The sequence below is a fragment of the Lacerta agilis genome, chromosome 17 (assembly GCF_009819535.1).
Source record: "Lacerta agilis isolate rLacAgi1 chromosome 17, rLacAgi1.pri, whole genome shotgun sequence".
NCBI classification, from domain to species: domain Eukaryota; kingdom Metazoa; phylum Chordata; class Lepidosauria; order Squamata; family Lacertidae; genus Lacerta; species Lacerta agilis.
Window position 1 is genome coordinate 15,271,042 of NC_046328.1, and position 13,824 is coordinate 15,284,865.

Genomic DNA, 13,824 nt, shown 5'->3' on the forward strand with positions numbered 1-13,824 from the left:
AGGAGTGAACTGATAGTTCTCACACTGTCTGGGAATTAAGCATAAGAAGAGCTCTGCTGGATCAGTCCAGTGGCCCATCTAATCCAGCATCCTGTTCTCACACTGGTCCACCAGATGCCAGTTATAATAATTTTAAGGTATTATATATATAAAATAGATGTTCATAAATGTACCAAGCAAACACATACAAATATGTATGCGGACAATTTAAAATGTCTATATAAGAGCTTAGCGCATGGCTCGAGGTCTCTCCCCCCTTGTGTGTGTGTGGGGGGGAGCACCCTGTTGCAACAGTTTTAATAAAGATCAGGCTTACTAGTTGCTTTGCTTCTCAATATTCTCTGGTTGGTCTCTGTTATTTTCTCCTACCGATACAAAACCTACAATATGGGCTCTTGGGTACCCCATAATGGAAAAGGAGCAGTTTTTTCTCATAACATGCCCATTATGGGAAAATGGCAAGCAAGACCTGAGCACATGAGCACTCTCCCCATCTGCAGTTTCCAGCAGCTGGTATTCATAAGCATTACTGTCACCAGCTTTGGAAGCCGAATGTAGCCATGAATTCATCTAATCCTCTCTTAAAGCCATTGAAGTGGTCATCACTGTCTCCTGCTGGAGCAAGTTCAATAGTTTAACTGTGCAATCAAGCAAACACCAACAATGTGTGTTGGTAAGAGATTAATGCTGTTCAATGCTCTGAAGTCAAGGATAAGCTGGTGGGCATCTATCTGGGCATCTATCTGTCTCAGGAAACAATGGAAGAGTGCACCTTCGGGACTGAAGTCAAAGTGTTAGAGATTTACAGTGCCTGCTGTGGCTGTAGAGATGGATACAGGAGAGACATGTTTTGTTGCAGCTGGAGCAGATGAAGGCGTCCGGTTTTGCTGGTACAGATGCACTATGGCATTTCTTATTGCTGCATTCCTCCCAGCAGTCATGCATGTGTAATAAGAGTTAAAAGGGGTCCTTCTCCGGGAGGGAGCCCAGAACTCCGGCAGAACACAATTGAAAGCCCTTCGGCTAGTAAAATGACAGAGACCAGACCAGAATTCTAGTGAAAAGCAAGGCGGCTAGTTAAGCCTGATCTTTATTAAAAGCTGTTGCAACAGGGTGCTCCCCCACACGCAGGAGAGAGGAGGAGGACCTGGAACAAAGGTGTGCCTGCCCTTATATTGACAATTTAAATTGCCCGCCATGGAGTCCAAGACCACCCCCAGAAACAACATACATACATCACAGAAAAGGCATACAGCAGAAATCTTAGTGCGTTGTTTATCTCCTGTCTGGCAAGTTACCTGTTAATGGTCACTGTTAATGGTTACCTGGATTACGGTACCTGGGGAGCCTGACCATCCTTTTGTAATGATAATACTTAATTCCTGAGCCAGATCACAGGCTCACCGCTTTCACACCTTAGGTAAAGGTAAAGGTAACGGTACCCCTGACCACTAGGTGCAGTCGCGGATGACTCTGGGGTTGCGGCGCTCATCTCGCTCTATAGGCCCAGGGAGCCTGCGTTTCTCCACAGACAGTTTCTGGGTCATGTCGCTAGCATGACTAAGCCACTTCTAGCAAACCAGAGCAGTGCAAGGAAACACTGTTTACCTTCCCGCTGGAGCGGTACCTATTTATCTACTTGCACTTTGATGTGCTTTCGAACTGTTAGGTGGGCAGGAGCTGGGACCGAACAATGGGAACTCACCCCGTCGCGGGGATTTGAACCGCCAACCTTCAGATCAGCAAGCCCTAGGCTCTGTGGTTTAGACCACAGCACCACTGGCATCCAATTCACACCTTAAATGTGCCCTTAAGGCAGGATTTGTGAGGACAGAGACAATGGGGAGGTTTCTGCATTTCCTTGGACCTTATAGAGAAATATTTGAGGTGACTGAAAGAGTCAAAATGGCTTTAGGACTTTTCCTATGGGTTTCAGACGTGGCATATATATTTATATATGTGTTTGCTTGGTACATTTGTGAGCATTAATTATATATTTAGAAGAACTAAAAATTCTTATAACACATGCAAAGCAGATGCCCTGCCATTGATCCACTGCCTATCCCCAGCTGCAGCACAAGGAACTGTTAAAGTGGCAAATGTGGTTCAGTGAAAGTAATTTTAAAATGATGCCTATAGAGGCAAAGCTTCACATTCATTAAATTTGAGTCCAAACAAAACATACAGCATTAAAAAATAACAAGGCAGGCAAATCAGCAATAAATGCTAAAATCAAGTTGGAACATATTTAAAGGGTTGCTTATAAGGGCCACTTATCTCATCTGCCTTGAGTAAATGCTGTCTACCAGCCTTCAACCAGATTTGCTGGGTAAACAGGATTGTGTAAATACAGTAACAGAAAGCATCCCCAACAGGGCCTCAAGCAAGTGTTGCTGGAAATTTTTAGTTTTGATCATGAATGTTCTACTCTGTCTTAAGATTTCAATTATGTCACTTAAGGGCAGCTCATTAGCAGGCATCCTTCTTGGAAATGTGCAACACACTAGGCCCCAAAGGGTCACACGCGCGCACTACAGGCTTGCCTATAGAGCATTTGTACCCCGCTTTTTGTGGGATGTAAACACAAGCATTCCCACACTTTTCAGCGAAAAAAAGCTCCCAGAGCCACTTACATGAAATCAAGACAGGACACTATCTACCTGCAGGCTTACATTCTAATAAACAAACAAAAATACAACAAACAAGAGAAAAAGAGCAAGGAGGGAAGAGGAAAATAAAACTCAAAAACTCAGGCCCCAATGTTTGGACAGCTGTTCCTATCTCTCCCACTGAAACAGACTTTTCCTTAATGTGGTTTTGCTGATGTTTTGGTGGGCAGAAAGAAAAACAAAAGTCCAGCAATAAATCAATGATAAACAATGCAGACACCAAGCTTGATAGCTAAGCTGGCTTTCCATGCACAGGAAGGTACAGTACTGTGATACCGCTTTTAAGCAGTCATGGCTTCCTCCAAAGAATCCTGGGAAGTGTAGTTTGTTAAAGGTTTGTTGTTGTTGTTGTTGTTGTTCAGTCGTTCAGTTGTGTCCGACTCTTCGTGACCCCATGGACCAGAGCACGCCAGGCACGCCTATCCTTCACTGCCTCCCGTAGTTTGGCCAAACTCATGTTAGTAGCTTGCCTGTTGTCTTTGTCCATGGAGTTTTCTTGGCAGGGATACTGGAGTGGGTTGCCAGTTCCTCCTCCAGGTGGATCACGTTTGGTCTAAACTCTCCACTATGACCTCTCCATCTTGACCTGTCCATAGCTTCCCTGAGTAATTCAAGCCCCTTCGCCACGATTCAAGCCCCTTCGCCATCCATGAAGGAAACATATTGCTCTGAAACATATTGCTCTGATTTCCTTTGGACCACATCAGTGAGGCGGGAGAGGGGTGGGTCTTGTCTGGGCAGCCCAGTACCTCCATACAGACTGCCCAAGCTCGTGCCCAGAGGTCACTTTGGTGCCGCTAACACAGCCGTTTGACTTCATCCCCAAAGGCGCACTCTGGAGACAGAGGGTGCCCACAAGTTCCCTATACAGTACTGTATTCCCCTTCCTAAAGCTACAATTTTAGAGAAGTTTAACGGTCACTCCTTCTCTTTCCAAGGAACTCTGAAGAGTTGCAGCCAGTCTGGCATCTACCGCATGGTTATTTCTTAACAGCTTCCCGCACCTTTAACAAACTACACTTCCTAGGATCCTTTGGGGCTGAAGCCCTGACAAGTGGCACCACAGTATTTAACTGTGCGCATCCGCTAAAATATCCCCGCCCGCCCCGCTGGAGGCACCCTTGGCCAACAAAACCCGAGCATGCGCAAACTGCAGCCGCAGCCGCCGCATGCGCATCCAGTGGCTCTTTCGTGCTCCCCCCTCCCTCCCTCGGAGTGAGGGTTTGCATAGGAGCCGTTCTTCTCCCCCAACCCCACTTCCCCATCTCTTCTTCTCGGTGGCGTGCCGCTTCTCTCTCCTCCTTCCCGTTTAAGCTGCGGTCCGTCCGTTCCCCCCCCCCTCCTCATTTTTTGTCCTCCGTCACGTTGCTCCTCGCGGTGTGTTAAGGCCTGAGGGGGCGGCGGCTGAGGCCGAATCGGCTGACTGACTTGGCTGGCTGACTATAGGCCCCGGAGGCGTTTGCAGCGGCCTGTGAGGGACTCGGAAGGATGTCTGGGGGCTGGGGCCGGGATATGATGGACTACGGAGGCGGCGGGGCCGGCATGTCCGGAGGGGGCGGCCGGGGCGGCGGGAGCAGCGGCGGCGGCGACGGCCGCATCTACGTGGGGAACCTGCCGGCCGACGTGCGCGAGAAGGACCTGGAGGAGCTTTTCTACAAGTACGGCCGCATCCGCGACATCGAGCTGAAGAGCAAGCGCGGGCTCGCCCCCTTCGCCTTCGTCCGCTTCGAGGACCCCCGGTGGGTGACGGGGAGCGGGGCGGGTGGGTTCCCGGTTTCCCTCAGGCGGGAGATGGAGAGAACGCCCCCCTCCAATCATCACTCATATTTGGGAATGGGGGGGGGCGTTTCCCAAGCATGCCTGGAGGGTGGAGGGGGAGGAGGAAGAGGAGCCCCCCCCCAACCCCAATTTTTTGGCATTTTGTGAATGTGGGGCTCTCCCATCTTGCGGCAGGGTGAGGTGCAAGCTCCGCCTCACCCCTTTCTCCTCCTCCATCTTTCCCGCCTTTTTTAAATTTTTATTTTTATTTGGTTCGTTTTGGCACGGCACATGCTGGCTTTCTGCCACAAGGCAAACCCACCTGCATCCACCCAATCAGACGGTTTTCAGATTACTATTTTTTAAATAAATGCTATAAGGGCGTTGCTGCTATCCAGCATTCGCCATGCTCCAGAGAGTAGACTCGTTGAAATGGATGAGCCCAAGATACTTTGCGTTAATTTCAGCAGGTCTTCAGTACCGTTGAATAGGATTGACATTGGATATGATCCGCTGAAATTGATAGATGTTTTGGTTTGGAATGGTTTCGGCTACACAAATAAAAATAAACATTGCCTTACAGTGTCACATTATCTTTTTATGATAATAATATTTATTAGTTTTCAATTACAATCCAATAATAGCATCATAATAACAATACCAATTTATAATACAATTACTAATACCAATCGTTCAAATACCGAATCACATTATCATTACCCACCCTTCCCCCTAAGGTTCCAGCAATTGAAACAGTATTAAAAACAGCTTAAAACAACTTAGTTACAAAAATAAGACTGCCCTACAGTCTGTTAATTTCAATGGGTCTGCTATTCTTGAGTAGCACTAAGATAAGATGCGACCCATTAAAATTAACAGACATAACTTTTATGTGGTCCATCAGTTTCAATGGGTCTGCTATTGAGTTTGACAATGGATACAATCCATTAAAATTGATAGGCATGATTAGCATTTGGTCCATCAGTTTCAATGGGCATTCCCTAAGTAGAACTCAGTTGCCTACAATCCTAAAATAATCTATATGAAATATACTATGTTTATTTCCCACCTCGCTTCCTTAATGGAAGCCAAGGTGGCATACATTATTATTATTATTATTATTATTATTATTATTATTATTATTATTATTATTACTGGAATTTATATACCACCCTATACACCTGGTGGTTTTTCTCAGACAGCCTCCCATCTAGGCAATGAGCAGGCCCTGCATTGTATTCAATGCAGCCTACAGCCTTCAACAAACCACCTGTTGTTGGACTAGTTTGTGTAGAGATGGCCAACTGTTTGAAGGTAACTTGCTGCGTGTCTACTTTTGCATCTGACGCATGAAAAGTTGTTCAGCAGAGAATGTGAAAAATGTTTCTCAGCCCTGGTCTGTATGGATTGGCAGCAGCTCTCCAGGGATTCAGACAGGACATACTGGATATGTCAAGGATTGAACTAGGGATCTTCTGCGTACAAATCGGGTGTTCTGCCTCTGAGGTATGACCCTTCCCCAACATAGGCGGATCAGGTGCACCTAGACCAATATTCTTTGCAAGAATACCAGCCACTAGTTCAAGGGTGGAGAACTGTGGCCCTCCAGATATTGTTGGACTACAACTCCCACCATCCTTGGTTGCTGGGGCTTGCAACTAGGACTGTCCAATAACAGCAGTGGAGGAGCCACAGATTCCCCATCTCTGCTTCAAACCACACCTTGGGTTCGGTTTATTTATATTCTACCTTTCAGGATACAAATCCTGCCTAATTCAAGGTGACATATTTTTTTGTTTTTTTGTTTTTAAATCAATTATATTTAAAAACACGCACAGAAACAAGATGGAGGATAAGATGGTCCTTTTCCCAATTCATAAATGATTATTCGGAGGGGGGACTAGTAAAATGGACTGTGGAATGGCTCATCTGCTGTTAATAGTATACAGTCAGATATCTAGATGTTGTAAAGATCACTGCATCTTTAGTAGGTTGCCAGTCTCTCTCTCTCCCTCTTTCTTTCTTTCTTGACATATCCTGGAATGGAGCCTTTATGTTTATGAATTAATTTTTAATTCAAGAATTTCTGCTTTTCAAGAATAAAATTCTTCACAACGTGGTTCACATTAAATATAACAACAAAATGCAATATATATTTTAAAACATCAATAAATCCTATGTTTCCTTCATTTTTGCAGAACTGTTGATCATGTATATATTAAATCTGCTTTACAAATATGTACTATTCTGATTCTTTCAAATTCTTGTTAGTATGTTTTAGTAATTTTCTTCAAATATACAAGTTTATGCAATGCATAGCTCAACACCACAGCATATATGACTGACAACAGATCATTAACCCTTAATCTGAGGAATGGAGGATTGGACTGCATCAGAAATTAGTCCAGTTACACAGAAGTCACAACCACAACCTGTTAAGTGGTGTAGTGGAGGGCTTTTTTGGGTGACCACATCAAGGATGAAGATTAACTACAAAAAATATGCTGGCATAAAGAAGCAGGCTGCAGGGGTTCCTAAAGTAGTGTTTGGCACATTGCTAATTGATCAGTAGAAATTGGTCTGCTGATGGAATTCTTGTTGATTATAAGCATACAGAGAAGCTTCTTCATTTTGTTGTATCTCTTGAAAGTAACCTTTGTGTAACTGACAATGGCTTTTTGAAACAGCTGGAGCAACAGTGCCTTGGGCACTAATGTTTTTTAACCTGATTGCCACCTTCTTGATTTTACTCCAGGGAGACTAGCAAGTCAACATAGTAATTGGTGTTCGGAAAATAAACAGGAACTCCCTGGTGCTATGATATGCTAACTGTTGTTGAAAGTGTAAGGCATAAATGTTCTGAATTCTTTTAATTGTTTGCAACATTTTGAATCCTGATAGTGAATAATGTGTCCAGTCAGTATGTTTCATCCTGTGACTTTTGTCCAAAGCTAGAAACAACTTTATCGCTCATAAATGTCAAGTGCTAACATCTTCTAGCTTAGAAACTGGGAACCTCTCCACTCTTTCTAGCCTACTATATCTAAATATTTCTATATTTAAGTTTCAAAGTATAATAGTTCCTAGGACTACTCATTTTCCAGAGGGTTAATCTATTACAACAAACACAGCAAAGCATCTCTTTGCACCTTAAGGAGCAACAAAATGTGTTAGTCTTTAAGGTGCCAAAAGACTCTTCTCTTGTTTTCGTACTTTTCTTGTGCTGTCTGGGCAATGCTAAATTCATGCATATATTATTTGTTCACAGAGATGCAGAAGATGCAGTTTATGGGAGGAATGGCTATGATTATGGTCACTGCCGCCTACGCGTTGAGTTTCCCAAACCTTCCAGAGGACGGGGTGGAGGCTTTGGTGGGGGGCCTCGTGGGAGGAATGGCCCTCCTTCACGGCGTTCTGAATTCCGAGTCCTTGTTTCAGGTATGTTGCCTTCCATACTTCATACTGGCTGGGAGCCATCCTGATGCCATGCCACATGTTTTGTTGTATTGGGGAGAAAGGAGCACCTTGCTTCCATAATACAGGGTTTCTTCTTTAATAAGAAAACTGTTCCTGTGAAGGAGTTTTTTCAGAGCTGCGAGAGGAGAAGACAGCTTTCTGGTTCAATTAACGGAGGAAGCCTATTTTAATTTGCTTTTGGAGTTCAACTTCGTGAATGAATGGTGAGCAAAAGATAAATCTCATCTCCACCTGTAGGCAGGCATGAACTCAATGGACTTGGAAATGGGCAACTGGGAGGGTGAAGGGAAAGAAGAAGATCCTTGTAGTGTGCAGGGCCAGGAGGACTGGGTCTCATAAAAGCAAATGATTCTCTGAGACAAAAAAAAGAGTATTAAAGAGCTGCCTGAGCTGCTGCTGCTGTGCAGTATTTCTGCTTATTATGAGAGAAAATAACCTGAATTAGATCCCTCAGTTAATAACCTTGTGGATCCCTCAGAGGAACCTTGCCATATCTGAAGTAGGTGTCTTGTTTAGTGAGTTGGGAGAGACAGGTGGAAAATACCTCTTACTGGAGAGAAGTGGATGTATTTTGGAGGTTTTGCCATGGCGATCTGGAGAAAACTCAGCACTCTGACCAGTTTTATGGAATGGTCCACTTAAAACAAAACTCTTTTAAAAAAACACACATTTTTATTCCATGTACTGCTTAAATAAAGTACAGTGACCTATCTTGGTGCTTCTCTGCATGCTACTGTGGCATCCTGGCTAAAAATGTGATTGCTCCCTGTGAGGAAACTACTGAATTGCAATCTCCTCAGCTTTGCATCAGGACCTGAAAACAAGTGTTGAACCACAGAAGCCTGGGAGGGCAGGGAGGATATCTGGATGAATCTCTTTGACGTTTGGCATGAATGGGAGAACGTGCATTGCTAGAGAGTATTGTGAAGCGTTCTTGAAAACTGCTAGGAGCAGCAGTGTTCTAGTGTCTCCAGAATGCGATGTGGAACGGGGGAGCCACTTACCTTTGCCTTTACTTAATGATCATGCTGATAGTTAAACACAGGTATCCTTGCTTCGCTGCCCAAGGACACAAATTGGAATCCAAACTCCTGCTGTTAGAAGGGGACTATCATTCTTGGATGGGAATCTGATCCTGAGTAACTTAAGTCGTACGTGGAGTACAAGCTGTCCAGGCAGAGTTAGGGGTGATGTTAAGTTTACCTTGGACCAACAGGAGGAGGATTCCTTTCAATGCCCAGAACTCTGAATTCTACCTAGGGGACCACCTTGCTGACAATGAAAGGCTCATCCACTCAGGAATGGAACTTAACTGCTGTTCTTTGGATCCTTAATAAGCAGGAAGTCCGTGGAAGTGGTGGATGGAGTCTCAGACCCACTGGAGGGACCATTCCAGGGTGTGCAGCTTTTTCCGGCCCAGCCTAAGCCGCAAGTGCCATCTCTTTATGTAGTCTCTTATGTTTTGTGTTCTCACTGCTCAGGGCTTCCTCCATCAGGCAGCTGGCAGGACCTGAAGGATCATATGCGTGAAGCTGGTGATGTATGTTATGCAGATGTACAGAAAGATGGAATGGGGGTGGTTGAGTTTCTCCGCAAGGAAGACATGGAATACGCACTGCGTAAACTGGATGACACCAAATTCCGATCTCATGAGGTGGGTCCCTGCCTGTGGGTGAAGAGCATGTGCGTTGTCCCAATCATGGAGGAACATGCGTTAACGTGTCCTGTTGTGATGCTCTCAAGAGGCTCCGGGGGCACAGTCTAGCAATAGTCTCGGAATTGGTGGCTAATGGTAATCCTTGTAGCATGTTAGGAATCCAGCTTAAAAGAGTGGTCAAGGCCTTGTGAAAACCTGCCCCATGATGGCGTGGTGTGAGCCCTGACAGCCAAGGCCAGTTTTTCTGGGGTTCATTCCTAAGTTACATGGGGGGGAAATAAGCATTTGGATTTACTTCCTCTGTCGTCTTCTAGGTAAGTCGAGTTGACTTGCTTTGCCATTCTCCCTTTAACAAACCAAGAGTTGAACAGAGATTGCTGGTGGTTGGCTGTTGAATAAGCTTAGCTCACCTTTGCCTTGGCAGCCAGAGCTTGCATCCACAAACTGCAGTGCTTCTCCCCAGAGATGCTGATGAGTAACCATAGTGGTTACAATAGCAGTCTTTCCCACCTATGCATGGAACCAGTTTTTTCCAGTCTTGGGGCATTGCTACCTCTCTTGCAACCACCTTCTTCCATCTGCTACAACCACCCCCTCTGTCACAGCTGGAGGCTGCTTGCTGTGGGATTTCCCTTCAGAACCTGAGCTGCTGAGATACAATTAAATTAAGATGAGCTGGTGAGACAGTTCACCAAGGCATCTCCCAACTATGCTGAAGGACTCCACTAGATTACATCTCTTTCCCTCTGGCAGTTAAAAGTTGGAAACTACCGACATCTTCGCCCTTCTGTTAGTTAGATGAGGACAGAACATGGCTGTGTTTGCGTTACTAATACCTGCACCGTACTAGCTGTTATGTAACACATGCCCTTCATCTGTAGACCCTCAAGGGCCAGTTCAGAGCTGGCCCAAGGCAGCAGCAGGAGACGGACTCCTACTTGCGTGTATATGGAAAAAAGCTATCTCCAGCCTCGAGCCACTTGTGCATTGGTTCCTGATCTTCATTTTTGGCATTCATTCATTCATAACGTTGACCACAGGATGTTATGCCAATGTTTGGGTTTTCTCTGTTTTAAATTCCAGGGTGAAACATCCTATATCAGAGTTTGTCCTGAAAGAAGCATCAGCTATGGCTACTCGCGCTCCCGTTCTGGTTCAAGGAGTCGCGATTCTCCATACCAAAGCAGGGGATCGCCACGCTACTCTTCTCCCTTCAGGCCATACTGATTGCACCCAACAGGGACTTCTAAAAATGTGAACTGAGCTCTTTATTTCTGCTCAGAGTTTACATTCCAAAATGGATGGATATAGTCTTTCGTAGGAAGCCTTGTTTCCCCCCCTTTCTTATTCAATAAAAATCTTTTTTTATGACTTACAGTTTTTACTAGGGAAGTGTTGGTAATGAAATACTATAAAACATTGCCACTTGAACTTCTTTTGTTTGGAAAATGTACATTGTTTTTGTTTCTCCTGAACGAAGGGTTATGACTTTGAGAACTAGTATGCGTTAATGGTTGTCTGCAGGACGGTGCTGTAAAGCAATGGAGCAACCTGTATGGCTCAGCCTGTTGTGTTGTTTTGAAATATACTTAAATGTTTCTGTAACTCATCAGTGGGTGACTGTCTTTTGTGCATGTGGGTAGCCGGTGTAAAATTCAGCTTTTAAATTCCTTTCTGTTCCTGGGTTTATCAAAGCCTACTGGTCAAGCCAGGTATTGTAGTGGAAAAAAATCGACAGAATATTTACACTACAGTAAAATAATTTAAAAGTTGCTCAGATACTGTATAATAACTGAGTGCTTTCAGATGGGAGTGTATTGTGGAACTGGTGTTGCTTACACAATTGTTTTTTTGCGGCATCTACACATTGTTTTCATAAAAATGCCAGCCCATACATGTTCAAAAACAATCTGGATAAAAACCAATAAGTGAAAATAACCCATTAGTCATCCACAGTGACCACTGGAGTGGAAACTTGCTTGCGGCATGGGGAGGGGGGTTTGTCACATCTGTGATGTTCTAATCTAGTGAAAGTTCCTGATTGCCACATCCCTACTTCCGTTTGTTCCTCACCTGAGTGTAGCCTAGCTGTTTCATTTCCGGCAGCAAAAATAACATGAGCCTGCCTATTTCCACTAACTGCCACATGCAGTAGGCGTGTCTGAAACCATTTCAGCAGAGGACACATGTGGAATTATCTTGGGGACCCAAATTGCAATTGCACACATTGGACTTTTAAATAAAACCAATAGAACTCTAGCAGAACACCTCTTATACTACTCTCTGTTACGTGCCAAGTAAATATCACTCTTGCAAAACACCAGAGTATTAATTAAAATTAAAAAAACTACAATTGTCCCTATGAAAAACCCACAATCCTGTTTTGCCATTTGTAAAACATAACTAAAGCTGGTAACATTTGCACTCATGCACTTCCTGGGTTTTCTCTTCCTCCCCCCGCAAAAAAAGCTACAGAAATACTTGTGTACCTGCCAGATTAGAAAAATTGAGGTGGGTGGAGCAGGAAAAATACAGCACAGGCAAATTCAGTCAAGCTCCAGTATGGATGACGGAATAGCAGTGACTGTCCACAACTGGAAAAACAGACCTCGTAGTACTTCACATGCCAAATGTACATGACATAAATTGGTTATGATGTCCCAGTTTTAAGGGCCTTTTCTAGAGACCTCTATAACTTCATGACTCCCAGTACGTTTCTGAGCACAAGATGCTGACCTATAAAGCCCTAAACAGCCTTGGCTCCGTATACCTGAAGGAGCCGTATCGTCCAGCTCTGAGGGCCTTCTGGCAGTTCCCTCACTGAGAAGCGAAGTTAACAGGGAATCAGGTAGAGGGTCTTCTCAACAGTGGTGCCCTCCCTGTGGAACACCCTCCCATCAGATGTTGAGATAAAGAACAACACAGTTTTTAGAAGACTTCTAAAGGCAGCCCTGTATTCAGAAGTTTTTAATGTATGACGTTTTACTATGATTTTATATGTGTTGCAAGTTGCCCAGAGTGGCTGGGGAAACCCAGCCAGATGAGCGGGGTATAAAGAATAAAAATATTATGAGGCAACATCAAAGAAAGATAATAGGCGAGGCAGCAGAATTAGTGAAGGGGCTGCTGGAATAGGAAACACAGCACCAGGGCACAACTAAAGGGATAGGTTCCTTCTCTGGCCAAAGACTTGACAAACACAGGGGGTATTTCCTGTGCATCTAGCCAACTGCTAAATCTGTCCACTTATTATTAATTTCATTTCTATACTGCCCTATACCCGAAGGTCTCGAGGCGGTTCACATAAAATATAAAATACATACAAAATACATAAAATCAAAATGCAATGCAAGCATTTGCTCCTTTGGGAGGAAGGGTGGAAATAAATTCAGTTAATAAAGCTGTATTAAAGCCCCATTGCTACTTGTAAACCTTTGGCATTAATGTTTTGTTGTAGTTGACATGTAAGTTGTATTTGCCTCAAGCCTAGAGGGCTTCCTGGAAAAGACACTATTGCATGCTTAGAGGCTCACTTTTCTATCTTGCCTGCAACCACAGAGAAAGCATTCCCCGATTATGTGATAGTTTATTTAAGTGCTGTTCTGGATAATATTTGTTAAGCCTTGTAGCAGCTGTAAAGAAGGCCTAACCTCAGGTTTGAAGCAAAGTTAAACTATTAAGTGTGCTGTATCATGTTGAGGCTGCAATCCAATCCATGATTACAATAGAGTTGTGCTACTGGTGTCCATGGGATTTTTATATAAATAAAAGGTCGGACTGCATTATGTTCTACATAAACAGGCCAAATAGATGAGGAAATGCACTTCAGATCAGCAAATTATTTATTACATACAGCTCAACAGTATCTTGAAAACTACTGTTTCCTTTTCTGAAACAGGAATTTATAGGCCAATTTGAAAATGACAAATATAGTTGAGGATAATGTGCTAGTGCCTTTTGATCCCCCTTCTAAGCCAAATATTACTATTCTGTGCTCTCATAGGTTTTGTAAGTACCCAACCATGAGCCCATCTCATGAATTAACTCTACAGCAACATTCTGTTAGAATAGTATCACAAATACCACTGAGCAACATGCTTGTTCCAAAGGTCTGCCATGTTTCCCAGGAAAACAGAGATCCTATTGTCTACTGTTGCCTGTTGTCTACTTCTCACAACTTTTTATGTGTGGTTTTTTAAAACAGTGGTTCCTTTATGCGTTTACCTATCTGTGAAACACTGTTGATACAACTTGTTCCCTGAA

The 13,824-nt window shown here is 44.0% G+C and overlaps 1 protein-coding gene across 1 annotated transcript; it reads left to right on the plus strand.

The window, feature by feature from the left end:
• The first annotated feature begins 4,047 nt into the window (after positions 1-4,047).
• SRSF9 (serine and arginine rich splicing factor 9) lies at positions 4,048-11,170 on the plus strand. The gene is made up of 4 exons (XM_033136299.1): positions 4,048-4,408; positions 7,696-7,865; positions 9,386-9,558; positions 10,645-11,170. The coding sequence occupies exons 1-4, from the start codon at positions 4,158-4,160 to the stop codon at positions 10,786-10,788; spliced, it is 738 nt and encodes a 245-aa protein (XP_032992190.1). The 5' UTR covers positions 4,048-4,157; the 3' UTR covers positions 10,789-11,170.
• The last annotated feature ends 2,654 nt before the right edge of the window (positions 11,171-13,824 follow it).